Here is a 17,567-nt window from a genome sequence, read left to right as displayed (position 1 = left end):
CCTAAATTTGGTTTGGGGTTAGCCGTCAGTGCAGTTAAGCCTGTCTATATAATACGAGTTTTTATTTAAACCAGCTGCCCGATTATTCTCCCATGTTCCTCGGTGGGCACGTGTCATAAGGGTAGATTATCATCATAATCATCATTATCATAATCATCACCACCATCGTTGGTAACATCCCGGAGTTAAGGGAAGACGACGAGGCAGAAGCATCATGGCTGATTTCGTGGAGCCCCCCGTCTCTGTGCCCCCAGAGCAGAGTAAGTGATTACGTCAGACTATGGGTGTTCGAGAGCTTAACGTCGGCGCGGCTCGAAAGCGTGACATTTTTAATCGTACCACTTCCAGAACACGGAAACACCTTGCCCTCAACAACGTCAACGTTCGGATCGAGCACCGAGTTCGAAGAGACGGAGCCATCCGGTGTGCCCGAGAGCAGCAGTGAGCACCACATTTATCTGGGGGGTGTTAGAATAGCGAAATCTCCGAATAGAATACGAATATCAGAGAAACAATCCTTGGGATATGGAATCGATTGTGGAATATTTTCCCGTCCTTAACCAAACTGAACATTGGGCAGAAACTGGGATGTTAACACAGAAACTCGATAACAACTTAGAGGCTGCGCAACAAAGCGGTGAAGTGAGAACTGTTAGGCCTAACGTTAAGCGACACGAAGACAAGCGGTGTGGATCAGAGAGCGAATGGGGGTGGCCGATATTCTAGTTGACATTAAGAGGAAGAAATAGAGCTGGGCAGGCCATGTGATGTGTAGGGCAGGTAACTGGCGGTTCATCATAGTTACAAAATCGGAAGGTATGGAAAAGCCAAGGAATGGTAAGTGCGGTCCAGGGCGTCAGAGAATTAGTTGGTGCGAGAAAACTTAAAATTTGCAGGAACTATTTGGAATCAGCTAGCGCAAGACAGGAGTAATTAAGAGTCCTGGGAGCGGCCTTCGGGGGGTCCTGCAGTGGACATCAAGATAGGCTGATGACGATGGTGAACCGAGGTGAAATATAAAGTTTAGATAGGCCTCCGTGTGGTAAAAATGTGGGGCTTACTTGCCACATATGATACGTGCACGTAATGCTGTTTGCTTCTGGATGCCCGGAAAAATGAGGATATTGTAAGGTGCTTTCAGTTATCTGATGCACCATGCTAATGACAGCAATTAGACGAGGAAGCAGCGCGTAAAGTGTTGTGTTCGTTGAAGGGGACAGAAGTGTGATACGGCACCAGCGCATATTGTTTGATAAGTATGCAAATGTGGTGAAGCTGGTTAAATAACACATTGCCTTGAAAAATCCACGAGAACAAATTTGTATATTAGCTGCCTAAAAGCGTGGTCTTTTCATTGAATGAGTGCAAGTTGTTATACCCAAGTTATTTGTCCCGAGCGCTCGCTCAGGACCTGGTGCGCCTGTGCAACTGGTGCCTCTGGCGCATAATCTTTCGAAACAATGTTCACACTTGCATTGATCTCTCTTCCAGGTTCCAATAAGCGTTGTTATGCCTTGAACTCGATCAGAAGCGAATATCTGTGAAAATTTATTAGCGAATTATCGAACCGAACGCGAATTAAATTAGCAAGGACTATTCGAATCGCATAAGCGTTGTTATGCCTTGAACTCGATCAGAAACGAATATCTGTGAAAATTTAATAGCGAATTATTGAACCGAACACAAATCAAATTAGCAAGGACGATTCGAGTTGGAGTGTGTGGGAACGACGGTTGGGGGGGGGGGAGGGATGAGAGGCGAGAGGGGTGATCGTCTTCCCGTTCTATGGAATGATTCCGATTAAATTAAGGAAGCACGCACACAGAAAAGTAAGAAACAGGAAAAGGAAACAAAAAAAATAAGTTAACAGATGTGTCACTAACGCAATCGCTGCCCCACTGCTATAGTGACACATCATCTTACCCGTGGGCGAAAATAGGTTGGTGGAAAAGCTAAAATCACATACTTCCGAAAAGAAGCCGATTAGTTTTTTTTCCCTTTTTTTTTCTGGTAAACCCTGGTGGTATTTGTTTTCCGCGCATATGGAGACTATTGTCTGTTGTTGCGGCTCCGGGTAGGGCTTACGCCAGGAATTCTCCAGGCACAGGGATGAGTATGTCCGGGAGTAGGAGTAAAATAAATAAGGTTTATTTTACAATATTTACACTGGCTTCAGATATGCAAGCCTACTTCATGTTGGAGCACTTGAAATGTCTGAGCGTACATCAGGATACGTCAAGACACCCTCACTGCCTCAAAGGCGCCCGCTTCTAAAGCAGTTCATTTCCCTCCCTGACGAGACGAGGAATCCGATTCCGATGACTGTTTCCTGGCCAATCATAATCATCGAACCATTCGTAAAATCCCTCCCACCACGTGGGAAGCTCCCTAAGGAATGCCCTTTGCCGTTTGGAGACGTAACACTGTTTTTATTCCTGAAATATACCAGCTCTTAGTGATCGCTTGTCTGTTCCATGTCTTGTTCATGCCTTTTTTAGCGCTCTTTTAATTTAGCCAGTATCTCGTCTCGCAACACGTTTTGTTACGGAATTATATGTGATCAAGAAACTCTGTTGCACATGTGCGGTGTCAGGCAAGTAGGCATTCGTTGTTATGCAGCACGCAGTGGTCGCGTAAGCACGCCTCCTGTGGTTCAGCGTGCAACTTGTGGAGTAATAGGTGCTGCACTAGAAACATGCGAGAGCGCTTCGAGTACGCTTTTGTTCTGATTCAGCTTTTTGTTTGGCTCACATGAAGCGCCCCCGCAAAGCCAGCAAGTCAAGTTGGTTCCTCCACCCAAGGAAGTGGCCGAGAAATGTCCTTCGAACCTAATGCAGGAAGAAGTACCAGTGGGTGAGTTCCTTTCAGGAAAGGGTACGAAGTAACGTAAATCAATCAATCAATCAGTCAATCAATGATCAGAACAAGCAACAGTATCATAACTTTTAAGCAGCTTAACTACAGTGACATCGGCCTTATCTTTGAAGAAGAGGAAGGAAACATTTATTTGTTGCGATGATTTTTCCGCATCGCCATATTATCTTTGGAAAATCGCCGTTTGTTATTTTCTCCGAAGGGCTCTTCCTCTTTAGGCCATTTATCATCGTCTTCATTCCCTTTATCGTAAGCCGTTTGCTTCTTCGTTGCCGTGATGTAACCTTTCCGTATGAACTGTTGGAAATGCGATCGTTTAGTGTTTTGAAAACAATTGCGTTGTATAAATGGTTTTGATGAGGCTACGCAGAATACAGAACGCCGAGTTTTGCATGGCTGAACGATTAACCAAACCCTATATCTTAGAAGGCACGCGGTGACACACTCATCAGGTAGAAAACCACGGTTCTGCCCGAAAAGTCGCTGTTTATCAGTACCATGATACCGCGAACAGCGAGGACGTGGCGCGCTGACGTCAGGCATGCTAAAACAGCGCGCTAAAACAGCGCGTATTAAGCGCCAGTCAGTGGAGAGCACCTTGTACCGTTTCACTCCTCCCTGCCCGAGAGAAGCAGCTGAAGAAAGTTGCCATGAATCTCCGTACCTATTAAACTAGGTTGACGAAAAAGGCACGCCTTTTAGGAAAAAAAAAAAAGAACCAAGAAAGGCAGCTCACAGGGGACCGTTCCAGTTACTTTCTTATCAAAACGTCGTTTTATGCATTAAATCACAAAAGTAACTGGAACGCCAATGCATTTCTCCACTAAGTTCGGGAATTAATATCTCGAAACTGGTGTCATCCTCAGAATTCGTTCCAAGTGGATCCGCCTTTCGAACTCCACGGCTAGAATTTGTAAATTGCAATATGGGCCATAAGGTAATTAGTTAAAAACTTAATTAGTCGGTTATGCATTTCAATTATTTGTGCATGTTATGTCCGCCTCATCGAGTAATCATGAACTAGATTTGTGCTATCTGCCACAGGCAACCTTTAAAATGTGTTGAGAGTATTCGCTGAAACGCTTAGTGTATTAGAAATACGTGCCGCCCGGTATCGACACGTGATCGCATCCCTCCCCGTGCGTGTATGTTCCTTCGTCCTTGTCCACTGCACGCGATGTAAAAAAATAATTAAATTATGGGGTTTTACGTGCCAAATTAGGCACGCCGTAGTGGGGGGCTCCAGAATAATTTGGACCACCTGGGGTTCTTTAACGTGCACCTAAACCTAAGTACACGAGTGTTTTCGCATTTCGCCCCCATCGAAATGCGGCCGCCGTGGCCCGGATTCGATCCCGCGACCTCGTGGTTAGCAGCCCAACACCATAGCCACTCAGCAACCACAGCGGGTTCGCGATGTTCGTCCAATTCAATTAACTCAGATTGACTCTATTCTCAACTTTTCAACCATGCATTCTCATCTATCGCCCACCGAAGCTCGATATTCTTCTGCAAATTTCAGAGCTGAAGGGGCCAGCCTCGCCCAACTACGGCGCGGAGATGACGCCCTTCCAGCAGAAAGTGGCCAACGTCACCTGCTGCTTCAGCTTCAGCGTCATCCTGGTCACCGTCGTGGCGGTCGTGGCTCTCGCGCTTACAAATCGGGTGCAGCGGCCGAGGCGCGAGGCGCTCAAGGAGTGTGGCCAGGGTCACTGCAGCCGCGAGCTGCGGTATCTGGACGCCGTCGTGGACACCGCCGTGGACCCGTGTTCCGACTTCTACGCTTACATGTGCAACCGTTGGAGCGGCCGGCACGCCGGCGCGGGATTCCTGCAGGACGCGTTCGACAAGTTCTTCGGGACTCTCGCGACGGCCGTGCTGCAGACGCGCCCCGCTGTCTTCGGTGGTGAGGCTCAAGGTAAGTTCTGGTATGGCCTATCTAGCTCTCTGAGCGGATATATAATAAATCGGTTGAGACCATTAGATTCCCGTATTTATCGTTAGATAAATACGGAAATACACTTATTTAGCAGTTTCGTCACTCTTTCGCTTAAGAACATGCGCACTCACGCGCATGTGCGCCCTCACGCGCACCGAGTCGCTCACTCCATCACTTGCACACTTGCATGAATTGTGGATGCCTGAATCATTGACGCAGTCATTTGCTAGGTACTTCACGAATCCGCTCACCCGTTCAATCGCTCACTCACTCACTGAAATGTTCACTTGCTCGATGGCACTGTTAAGAATTTGTTTGATCTTGCGCTCAGGCACTCCGTCGCTCACAAGATTAATCAGTTGCTTTCTGGTTGACTATCTCACTTGCAAACATTGATGAACGTATCAATCAATCAATCAATCAATCAATCAATTAATCAATCAAACAATCAATCACTGGTGTATAGTTATGAGAGAGAACTTTCAAACAACAAATCAATAGAAGGTGTGTGTTCATTAATGTGCGATTAAGCAAACACATAAGAAGGTTCATAACCTCTTTATTCCAGGCTGAGTAAAACTCGGACAATAGGGATGAATGGCTTTGACTCAGTGGGAGCAGAGGGATGAAAATTAACATGTGTGGAGGATGCACAGTGTTCATGTGTCCTAGATGAAGGAGGCACAGTTGAGTTTCTAACGCACTTTTGTTTTATGCAACAAGAGCTTTAAGTTAGCTTTCGTTTCCAAATTTTCGCATGCTTTTGTGGGACTTAAGAGTTTTATGCGCCAGCTTTAGAGTTTTTTTTTTCAGTAAAATTGAAGATGAACTCAGGAATTCTCTTCCAGTTTTTCAGGTTGGAAAAACCTTGCTCCAGGACTGCATCGGGTACATGAACGCAGAAAAGCCCGACCTACCGCGGGACGTCACTTCAGTGCTTAACGTCCTCAACTTATCGGCCCTTCTGGCAAGCAACTCGTCCAGGGTTGCCTTGGTGCTCTCCCTCAACATGTCATTCGCAACCGGCTTACACTGCCTAGTGGCCATCACGCGTAGGAAGAAACGTCAGGGAGGGATTACGTATCTGTACTTGTACAGAACACCCAGCTTACGCCAAGAGCTCCGGGCACAGACCGAGGACGATGGCCTTTATCTCTATATTCACTCTCTGATAAACCTGATATCGCCGTCCGAGCAGAACGCTTCAACTGCCGGAGCTCGAGACGTCATCGACATCGACAGCGTGCTTGAGTCCTTTGACACGGACGAGAGGAAAGAGACGTGGCTCCTTCCGGAAGTGCTGAAGAGGGACACGTCATTTCCGGAAGGCGTGTGGAGAGAGGCTTTCCGCTCGTTCAGAGTCGGGGGCCTTGTCGATGTTGACGTAGATGAGGTCTTGTTCAGCGGCTACAGGCAGACTAGCAGCGTCTTCAGGCACCTCGACTACATGCCTGCACCGGCGACGACCTGGTACTTGGCAATGCTGTTCCTGGCACAGGTAAGTGTACATTATGCGCCAAAGGCACGGCAGTACAGTTCGAAGCACAGGAACGCTAAATATGACCAAATTAGTCCTAGGCGGAAGTCTCTAGGGCGGAGAAGAATTCATCCAATTGAATTACTATCGAGGGAATAATATTAGAACAGGAAGGGTAGTCAAAAACGGCGAAGTAGAATTGTATCGGTTGGTTGGAAATGAGGGCCCTGAAATTGTTGGCATCTATGATGGAGGCAATGTCGGCGGGAAGGTGGTTCCAGTCCGTGCTTGTGGTTAAGACCAAAAATTTTAATGCAGATTAGTATGACGATTAGGTTCGTCAGCCTTTAACCAGCAGTCCTTGCGAGAGGAATTGTACGAGAACGGCATTAAACGTGAGTCACGTATATTGAACGGGGTTGGGATGATATACGCTATGGAAAAGAGGAAGCCGAGCAGGTTTACGACGAAGTCAAAAATCAGGCAACGTGAGAAACGATTTAATTGTGTCATTTACAGGACGGGAATCGTTCAAAACCCCCTGCCCCCCCCCCCCCCCCCCAAAAAAAAAAAAAAAAAATCCAGGGAATAATTTTGAATGGCTTTGGTGCAGAGGGATAAGGAATGATCACGTGGGTTCTAAATGAAGAGTTCTTACTTAAATTTTGAACGCACTAGTGTTTTATACGTTTTATACACCAAGAGCTTTAGATTAGTGGCGGCGAGGGAGATGTGGTGCTCTAGATAACGGAGCGCACGATTAACATGACTATTCAATATGGGTTCAATGTGGATCCGCCACGAATAGTTATTGATAATTAAATGCCTAGGTATTTGTGAAAGGAAACTACTTGGGAACGGGGCAGAAAATAAATAGAAACAAGGTCTGCTCGTACTAGGATGCGCGCTTCGTCCATCTTGCGAATTTCTGCATGATTGATTTCTATAATGTTCTGTAATCAGGTGTGTCTGCCATAAACCTTATGACATGCTTTATTGCTAACCAGCTCTGGAAGACACACAAAACAAGCGCAAGCATACTAAAATTAATCTGGTTTATCTTCCTGAGAGAATAACAGAGGTTCATACTGAGATTTGCGCTGCTTCCCTGTGCTCGTTGTTACACTTCGCTTTGACTCCATATGCAGTCGTCTTACAAAGAAGTGACTAACAAGCTGTCGGGCAGTGCCGTCGCAGACATGACGTAGCTGAGCGCAGTGTATTCATGCAGGATAGGATGATAAAATGTGGTGATGTATGTGCTTTCATTTTTTTTTTGTTCTGGCCTGGCAGCGTAATAGAGAGTTGTTGCTTCTGAGTATACGCACTTTCAAGTAAGGAATACATGTATACATAGAAAGACAGCAGCAACGCTGGTGGTGCCATGTTGAGACGTTACTTCAAAGAGCGCGCTTAGCGCTATTCTAAGGACGGGCTATTTGCAATTCTCTCGCTGGCGTAAACGTAAAGAAACATAACTATGACTGCATATATGGTGACTCTCTTTTCCTTCGGCAAGAATATAAAGAATAGCAGAAACACCACAACGTTTCTTGCGTTTTGTGGTTCAAAACATCAGCGTAAGATGTCGCTACCAATGCTACTGAGCTGTAGTCAATGTCTCCGATGTTCTGCTATTCCATGAACAGCAATGCATTTACGGACAACTTTCACAGAATACGGGTCTAATTAGTGGATGTCTGTATTGCCATGATGATTATGATGATGATAACATTTATTGGTATCCCCTTCAAAACTGGGCGGAGACAGTCACCTAGCCTGCTTGATTCGTTGAGGTTTTACTACATCTATCGCTATCTAGCATTTTGCCTATCTGATCTCGATCTTAACTTTCGTATTTAAAACCTCTCTCACTATATTGTACAATTAATTACTCATGCATTGACTCCGGTCCTATCAATCTCTTCCCTGCGTTTTTCCCACCATTACTATAATCTTCTGTTACTTATCTCGACTTCTTATCTGGACAGCTTATCTCGACTGACGCATATCGCAATGCTGACACAACCACAACGCGTTTTGGACAAGTTTTTGTGATACGTAGGTGTTCTTATGAAAGAAAGACATAAGGCTGCAGTTGCGCCATCTGGTAAATCTATGCCCCTCCTACCCGGTCGCTCATGTTTACGTCTCGGTGACAAGGTAACACCGTTTACGGACAAGCTAGAACTCCACAATACGCCACAATCTCAACGCGACTACGCAGGCGCTACGCGTAGATTACGCCAGGCGGTATCAATCGGGTCGCACCCGAGACCAGGAATATCTCTGCTTGGACGCCGTCAACCGAGCACTCGAACTTCACTGGCACAACTTCGTGAGCAACCTCACCTTCGCCGGTCTGGTTGGCGACTCCGAGCTGGACGTCATGTTCAGGCGACTTCGCGAGAAGATCGTGCCTGCCTGGCTCAGCAACGAGACAGCGCTGATGGCTCAGGAGAAACTCAGCGCGTTGTCCTACAGGGCATACGTGCCTTCCGGCGATGACGCCTTTACAGGAACACCAGGTGAGCAAGATGTGATCGATGGGATTCAACGCACCAAAGCTACACAGCTAGTGGTTTTGCTATGCATTACTTCGACGAGGCCTAAGTGTAGTAAAAGCGAAAATAGGTACAAGCAAGTACCAACTATCAGCCTTAGTTCCTATGACGGAGCGTGTGGGTTCGGCTCCCACCAGGCGGCCTGGTGGTTTTTCGTCTACTTTCATTTCCGATTACTTTAATTTCCACACTTTATGTAAGAACAACAAATAATTTCCCCTGTGCTTTCCTTTGCTTCATTAGCTGTTGCCTTCACAGGTTGTGACTAAATATAATCGGACCCCTTGATTGCCTTTCTTTTCGTTCAACTATAGTTCCATACTCACAGCGAAGCCATGCGCGCATACGCAATTCGCACCGCTGTAAACTCGCAACGTGCTTTGATTGGAAGTGAAGTTTAATCAAAGTGTATGCATACATGTGCAATTGAGGGAAAAAATGTTAGGAGTAGCTTTGGAACACATTAAGACAGCGATGCGCATTATAGAGCAAGTGGGCGTAGCTGACATTCTAGTTGACATTAAAGGGAAGAAATTGAGTTGGACAGTCATGTCATGTGTAGGGCAGATAACCAGTGGTCTATTACAGTTCTAGAGCAGGTTCCAAGGGAGGGGAAGCGCAGTCTAAGGTGGCACAGAACTAGGTGGTGTGATGACATGGAAATTTATAGGCATACGATCGGGCCTGCTGGCTCAAGGCAGGGGTAATTGAAGATTGCAAGGAGAGGCCTTCGTCTTTCACTGGACATGAATAGGCTGAAGCTATTGCTGTTGCTGCTGATAACTCTTCAAGAGGGAGCAAAGTGGAAAGTGCGCCTGACGGGGCCCATCCCCTTACAAAAAGTCATAGCATTTGACAGACAGCGAACAGTAACGCCACTTCTCAAAAGAGTGATCGTAGTCTGCTGAGATCTTAGGAAGCACTTTCTAAAGGCACAGATTCAGTAACACCATCCAGTGGCACTAACGCGCAATAAATTTACTATTTCTCGTTAGGCAGCAGCCATCCCTAATGATGCATTTCGAAAAACAAAAGCGCGTTTTTGGGTAACACAACCTAATAGAAGAAATAGAATAATATATGTGCGGGAACTGGCTCGAAGTAACAACCAAATTAAAGCCAGCGGTTCCCCTGATTCCTCTCACTCATCACATAGCGAGGTTCTCGACCTTGGCAACCTCGATGCCATGAGGTTGCATACGAATGCTTATTGGAGTTTTCTGGTCCTAAGTTCACGAACTACGTGACGCTTGCTGCTGAAAGGATGTTCCTCATCTGTCACCATAATCGCTCAAGGCACCGACAAAGCTCCCAGGCCTAGGTGTATACCCCGATTTGTATTGACTGTCTTTTATAGCCTTTGTTAGCGCTTTCTTGTAGTGCCACACTTGGCACTTGTAAACATTGTTCAAAGTTTTATAATATTACAGGTAGGTGTTCTTCTTTCGGGAAAATGTTACACACCTGTTCACCTGAAAGTTGTTTCGCTTGCCTGTTTTTCAGTGATACTTGTTCCTTGCTCCCATTCGGCTTTTCTTTCTCCCACACTCTCACATCCTTTTGCCCTTCGCCTCTTTTACTGCAATCATTGGTGTTGTATATTGTCGCTTTGTAGCAGTGATGGTGAGTAACTACAGTGGCACAACGGAAGTCATGAAACTAGCTGTTTAGTGGCCGAACCTGTGCCCAGCAATACAAGTAACACTTCGCGAAACGATAGCGGTGAGCACACTCGTAGACCTTCGTAAATCTAATATGCAGATCAAGCATGTCGGCTTTCACGTATGACTCGTCGAAGGTTTGAGCGTAATTGCTGGTTCCTGCATGCATTCGAGAAAGTACTCCGCAATTCGGGTCGCGCCTGCATTTTGATTACCTCAAGGTTCGGTGACAACAGACAGCGCATAGAACCAGCGGTAACATTCGAAAAACTTCAGACACAGATAGGCGCGTCTAACGTTTGGCGATGACATTGAACATCTGTTAGCCGGTCAAAGACGGTCACCGAGAAAGTTAAATAAGTACGCGTAGGAATATCCTTTGTGCTCTTGTAGTCGCTCTACATCTGTATATTCTCTATTGTGCAATGCCCTTTCCGGCCTGTAAGACATTTTTGAAAATAACTATGACAAAATACCCATGAAAGTGGACAGGAAGACAGTCGCCTCCGTAGCTCAATTAGTATAGAGCTCATTGAGTAATCCATGGATGCAGAGGTTGTGCGTTCAGCTCCCATCGGAGGGAAGTTGTCATTTCTGCCGCTTATACATTTCCTCATTAATTGATAATTCCTCGTTTTAATTTACAGCAGCTATTTTCCCTTATGCTTTCTTGGTTGTCATTGTAAGTTGGTTTCGTTTGGTTGTTAACGCATGTTTGAATTATCGGGCGATGGATGGCGGGCTGCCTGCGATCAGGCTCATTCTTACATGAAACACCCCCAGTTTCCTCGCCATTTAGTTCTTTGCATCTTCCAAATATCTTTCTTTTTTCACTTTTTTGTGCAACGTGTGGCTGGTAAACTACTAATTTTGATCCACATTGCTTCCAGCGTGTTGACAATTTTTGTAAATATTTTCCACTTACTTTAATAAGCGATATTTCCCGTGAATAATAAATCCTTTATTTTAAGGAAGGGGTTGGCTCTCGGCCGCTGCTGGGGATTAGGTGGGAAAAGAATCTAGGTTCGCGGATAGTTGACTGAGGTGCATCTTCATCTAGGTCTTTGGTCTTCCGGTTTATGTAGATTCTGACACTTCTAGGCACATGTTCAGTTTTTACGATCTCGCATGGACATAAAACCGCAACATCCATGGATGATGTCCTAGATACTAAAGAAACCGGCAGATCCCACGCCCTGTGGGAATCGTTATGTGAAGCAGTGTGCAGGGAGCCTACCAAGTTAACGAAACTACAATGAGAGCACCAAGACGTAGGCGGCTGTTTCGCGACCTACATGACACGCATGTCATAACATTTATGTCATGAGTCCTCAGGAGTATTCCTTTAGCTATGCCTAAGAGACCTTCAAGCTAAAGCCTTACTCATGCTCATGACTGTGGTTTCGACCATCAACCTTTAGCCTTTTGTGTCTCTTACTACGACATCCGAACCCATTCCATTGGTTTTTGAGTGTTCATCTTTTCTCGCTGAGCCATTGTTATTTTTGCTGAGTCATGCTCATGACTATGACTTCGGCCATGAACCTTTAGCCTTTTCCGTCTCTTAGTGCGACATCTGAACCCATTCCATTGGTCTTTGAGTGTTAATCATTTTTCGCTGTCATCGTCATTTTAGCTGAGTCATGGTCATGCCTATGACTTCTACTACCATCGCTTAGTGTTTCCTTCCACGTACGAACCTGTTTCAATAGTTTTTGACTTTCAATATTTTGTCGCTGAGTATTGTCATTTTTGCTGAGTGATGGTCATGACTATGTATTCGGCCATCAACCTTTAGCCTTTTCCTTCTTTTAGTACGACATCCGAACCCATTTATTGGTTTTTGAGTGTGAATATTTCTTTATCTGAGTCACTGTCATTTTGCTCAGTCATACTCATGACTATGACTTCTACCGTCACCCTTCAGTGTTTCCTTCGCTTAGTACCCATGTCCGAACCTATTTCAGTGTTAATCTTTTTTTCGCTGGGTAATTGTCATTTTAGGCGGCTGTTTTATGACCTACATGACATGCATGTGTCATGACCATGGTTTATGTTTGTCATGCACTATTCACTACGTCATACTATGTCAATTATTGTACTTATCAAGTTAACCAAACGACCATGATAGGACCAAGACGTAGGCGGCTGTTTCATGACCCAAATAACACGCATGTCATGACCTATCATTTATGTTCCTCATACATTCTTGTCATACTATGCCAATTTCGGTACATATCAAGTTAACAAAACGGCCGTGAGAGCACGAAGACGTAGGGGGCTAGATGGATAGATAGATAGATAGATACTGTCCAAGTGGCAAATGTTCGCCAAGAAATGCTTCGCATTTAAAAGGGCGTCCTATACAGCAGTGTACACAATAATATTCCGGGCGATAGGCACACATATGTGGACCACTGTTTCGGATAGCGCTACTTTACTGGAACATGGTCTCCCACAATTACTTTTATGTGCACTAAAAAAGTAGGACGTTGAAATGTTTGAAACGCCATTCCACATAATTTGTGATCTTCCACGTGTACCTGGAACCTAAGCGGTACGTACGATAATAAAAGTGTATAAAAAATTGCTGACATAGTATGTCATGAAAAAGAAAAAAAAAGACATTGCAGTTTTGACGAAACCACTTTTGCGCATGCCTTATGATTACCACCTCAAAGGATACAACATGACGTACGTGGCGCAAGAGGCAGATGCTGCACTGAGCCGGCCGTTTCCCGGAAATTACGTGGCTCTGCGAATCTTGACGCAACGGGAAACTGTGCTGGCGAGGCCACCCGACGCAGCGGAAGCGGAAATGGCCAGGCTCTGGGCCCATCCTTGGCCCGTCTACAACGAGGTCCCCGGCACCGTCATCTTGCCGTCGGCGTACTTGGACAGACCCCTTATGTACGCCCGGTCCGCGACCCCGGAGGTGAACTACGCCACCGTCGGGGTGGTGATGGCCAAGGCACTTGCCAATGCCATTGGTCCCAACTCAAGGTTTGTGGTGCATCTGGAATTGGGGGGGGGGGGGGGGGGTGATGGCTTCCCATTGTATGGCAGTAGCTGCTATGGTTCTCGCAGCCAGAAATGTTGGGCGGTGGGGAGGGGGCACGCTTTTGACTGGGGGACGGGGAGGGTGAGCAGGAGGAGGAGGGCCGGGCAGGCCACGTGCTGACACAGAAATTTCGGGGAGGGGTGGCACGCGCCAAGTGCGCCACCCCGTGGCTACGCCACTGCTTCTTGGTGTGCCACCCACGGGCTCGCCACTGCAATCTTGAGAGCTGGCTCTGCGGGGATCGATTCGTTAGGAATTCAGGCTGCGGTAGCACAAACATTCCGATATTTTAAGCCTGTTACATGACCCTACAAGAATAAAATTGGGTTGGAGTGCATATGGCAGGCATTGCCAAATCCTGACTGGGAGCAATTACCACTGTCGTTGAAAAGAAAAGTCCACAATAATTGCAGTCTACCAGTGCTAACATATGGGGCAGAAACTAGGAGGTTGACAAAGAAGCTCGAGAACAAATTAAGGACCGCACAAAGAGCGATGGAACGGAACATTTAAGGAGTAACGTTAAGAGACAGGAAGAGAGCGGTGTGGATTAGAGAACAAACGGGGATAGCCGATATTCTAGTTGACATTAAGAGGAAGAAATGGAGCTGGACAGGCCATGTAATGCGTAGGATGCATAACCGGTGGACCATTAGGGCTACAGAATAGATACAAAGAGAAGGGAAGCGCAGTCGAGGACGGCAGAAAACCAGGTGGGATGATAAAGTTAGGAAATTTGCAGGCACAAGTTGGAATACGCTAGCGCAAGACAGGGGTAATTGGAGATCGCAGGGAGACGCCTTCGTCCTGCAGTGGACATAAATATAGGCTGATGATGATGGTTATCCTACGCCTAAAAAAGCAAGCGAGCATCAAAGCCACAGCCGCTTTTTTAGGCGTCAACGTAACGCCGAACACCTTACAATAGCCCCCCCCCCCTCTCCCTTTTTTTCTCGATGATACGACGGTCTAATTTTCTTTCGCAGTTAGAACCATATAAATAAAATAATGAAGTCAGAGAAAATACAGGGGAAATTAATTGTTGCGTTAAATGCAAATGTGGAAATATTAGCAATTATGAAGACAGGATGAAATTGCACCTTTCCGCAGGGGAGAGCCGAACCCGCGTCGTCCACATTACGCGTGCAAAGCTACGTATAATGCGGTATGCGTTGGCTCAGCTCCTTCCTGCGGCAAGTTGCCTTTTTTTTGTTCATTTCCCTCTTTCGTACACGTTTTTACATTTCAATTAAATAGAAGAGTTACTTTCCTCTATGCTCTCCCAGGGTTAGGGTCTGTTGACCTCATGTGCTACGCCAAAGTGCAGGTGGAACGCGACGTCTTCCGGGTCCTGGTGGGGAACCGAGGCCAGCTTCTCCTACTCGATGCTGGCGGGCTGCCTGCGTCAGCACTCGGACCCCAACGTGATCGCCAACCCGATGGACCCACAGCCCAGGAGGTCCGCGGCGTTCAAGTCGAGCCTGTTCTCCTGGATGCGCGCGGCCAGGGCAGGGCTGGATGCGCTCCGGGACCAGTTCCGTGGCTCGAACCGCACCGAGAAACAGTGGGGCCGGGCTCAGCGCGTGTTCTTCAAGCGCTTCTGCCTCCTCTCCTGCGGTTCGGAGCGGTGGGATGCCATGTCGCCGCTCGAGCGATGTACGTGGCCTCTGCTCAGCATGCCGGAGTTTCGAGACGCGTTCAGCTGCAGGAACGACACGATCGAGCACTTCGACAGCACGTGCGCTTCACTCTGAGTCGATGACGCATTATAGCTCCTTAACTTCTCTATCAGAAAATAAAACTTTGCTCTATGGAGGTTAGTGCGTCGTTTTGCATCGAGCTATATGCATGGAAAAAGAACAGAGTATGACATTATACGCACCAATAAAGCTTCGTTTCACATAGATTACAAAATGTGCAGTAGTTCTGCATATTTTACAGCCAAGCTGTTAAGGGCTCAGTCTTCGATGATCGCGTCCGGATGCAGAAAAATACTCATTGGATGTATGCTGTATGGCATACGCACGACGGAGAGCAAACGCGACTTCTTCCGTCACGCGAAAGGCCGTGGGGGGACGGGAGGGAGGGAAGGCGACGATTAGCTGCGGCACCAAATGCGTATCTTGCGACCGGGAGCAAGGGGAACTGCGCGACTTAATCTCCCACGCGAAACGAGGACAGCGGGAAGGCAGCGCGGCAGGGAGGGGTTGTGGCTTCTGCTCTGCCAGTAACTTGAACTTTGCGCGGCTCCGGCGGTTCCTACCTTTGGGCGGTACCTAACGCGGCTCCTACCTTTGTATGAGCTGTGCTTTCGCCTCAGGTTCCATTGAAGCGATAGACCGCATGAACGTTCGCCCGCTACTGCTGACGCGCTTGCTCACGCCAGCGTTTTGACTGTGGTTATGTGCGGCCACACTAACAACGCGCAGAACTTCTTGATGGCGGCGGCGTTTTGGCCGCATTCGCACCGAACGCGCGCGGCGTATGTGACGTGTTTATGAAAAACGTGCTAACCTTTGCCGTACGCCCTATGGCGGTGTACCGTAGCGACCATAAGGCCATGGTCCCTGTGGTCACTAAATAAATGAAAACCACCGGCTCATATATATTTCTCATTCTTTAATGGATCAAATAAGCAATTACACCATCACATCTTAATAGTCATAATTGGAACTACATAATTCCCACCATAGTACAGCTTCGCTGGTCTTCCACCTCCACCCCAGTGGAAAGAGAGAGAGAGAAGAACTTTATTTATTTCCGGCAGATTGCTGGGCTGGGTTCCCACCTAGGAGCCAGCGGAGAGACCGTGTCTCCCGGCAGCTTCCTCGGCCTGCTGGATAGCCCACAGTTGCTGGTCCAGGCCTGAACTGAGCAGCGCAGTCCCCCAACGCGCCCGAAGGCCCTCATTGGAGGCCGCGACCCCAGTATTGCTGATTAATGCTGGACATGCCCATAGGATGTGGAAAGGCTGACAGTTTTTTTTAGAGAGAGCACCGTTGAAGAAAATTGCTATTGTAAACGGACCATCTCGCTTCCCCAAGCGCAGGGTAGCAAACCGAACTTGCGCCTGGCTAACCTCTTCGTCTTTCTTATGTTCGTGTTGTCACTCAGGTGGCCCTGAGTTGAAGCCAAGCACTGAATGCTGCAGTTGAACGTAGCGTCCCCCTGTGCTCACCTTCCCAATGAGAAGGGACAGCAGAGCTCAGCCATAGAGCTTTCCGCTCCTCCGGCGACACCTTCTGTTTGCCATAGGAGCAGCGAAACTAGTCACAAACAGGTTTGCAATTATATGGCATAGAAATGTGCATTACCCATGAAAAAAAAAAGTACATTTGGCGCATCTCGACTAGAGACGCGCAGCGGAGAGCATGGCGAATGTGTCGACACACGTGGCCTGGGATCCTTAGCCCAGGCGGCAGAGAAACGACACAGTGTTGCCACCCACCGCAGCATCCATATACATCTTCGGATGCCATAAAGGTCTCGCGCGACAACACGTGAATCTAAGAGAGCTAGTTGACGTTCGACGACGAATCACCCCGCAACTCGGTGGAGCGAGCTCAGGTGCTTTTAGCCGAGAAAATCCGAGTACGAAGAGGGGAAATGTCCAATGACAGCTAGTCGATACGGGACAAACATTCAAGTAAATCAATACGGTTTATTAAAGGAATAATACTGGCGGATTTACTTGGTATATTTATTTTGTTGGGGTGAGGTAATTTAGGTACCGTTTGTTGTATCGTTACGTAATGCTGCAGAGAACAGTGCCGGCGAACGGCGCATGTGTAGCGCTAGCACAGATGTCTATACGTATACGCCGACTTTGTATACGTGTGCTTTCTTGTGTTGAGCCATATCGGGTGTTGACGTAGCTTCCTCGAAACGGTAGTCTGCAAGGAGACCTCTAACACACAATAGGAGGCGGCGCTGTCCAGTTCACAGGAAGAGGTCAAAAGGGTCGTCATTCGACAAGCGAGACGGTGCGCGG

At 47.2% G+C, this 17,567-nt stretch overlaps 1 protein-coding gene across 1 annotated transcript; it reads left to right on the top strand.

Moving 5' to 3' along the window:
• The first annotated feature begins 214 nt into the window (after positions 1-214).
• LOC125939889 (uncharacterized) lies at positions 215-15,330 on the top strand. The gene is made up of 8 exons (XM_049655398.1): positions 215-260; positions 349-441; positions 2,758-2,853; positions 4,397-4,792; positions 5,662-6,311; positions 8,518-8,818; positions 13,197-13,518; positions 14,904-15,330. The coding sequence occupies exons 1-8, from the start codon at positions 215-217 to the stop codon at positions 15,328-15,330; spliced, it is 2,331 nt and encodes a 776-aa protein (XP_049511355.1).
• Positions 15,331-17,567: the final 2,237 nt, after the last annotated feature.

This window comes from Dermacentor silvarum, chromosome 9 (assembly GCF_013339745.2).
Source record: "Dermacentor silvarum isolate Dsil-2018 chromosome 9, BIME_Dsil_1.4, whole genome shotgun sequence".
Taxonomy (NCBI): domain Eukaryota; kingdom Metazoa; phylum Arthropoda; class Arachnida; order Ixodida; family Ixodidae; genus Dermacentor; species Dermacentor silvarum.
Note: the sequence above shows the minus strand (reverse complement) of the source record. Positions and strands in the feature narration are given on the sequence as shown.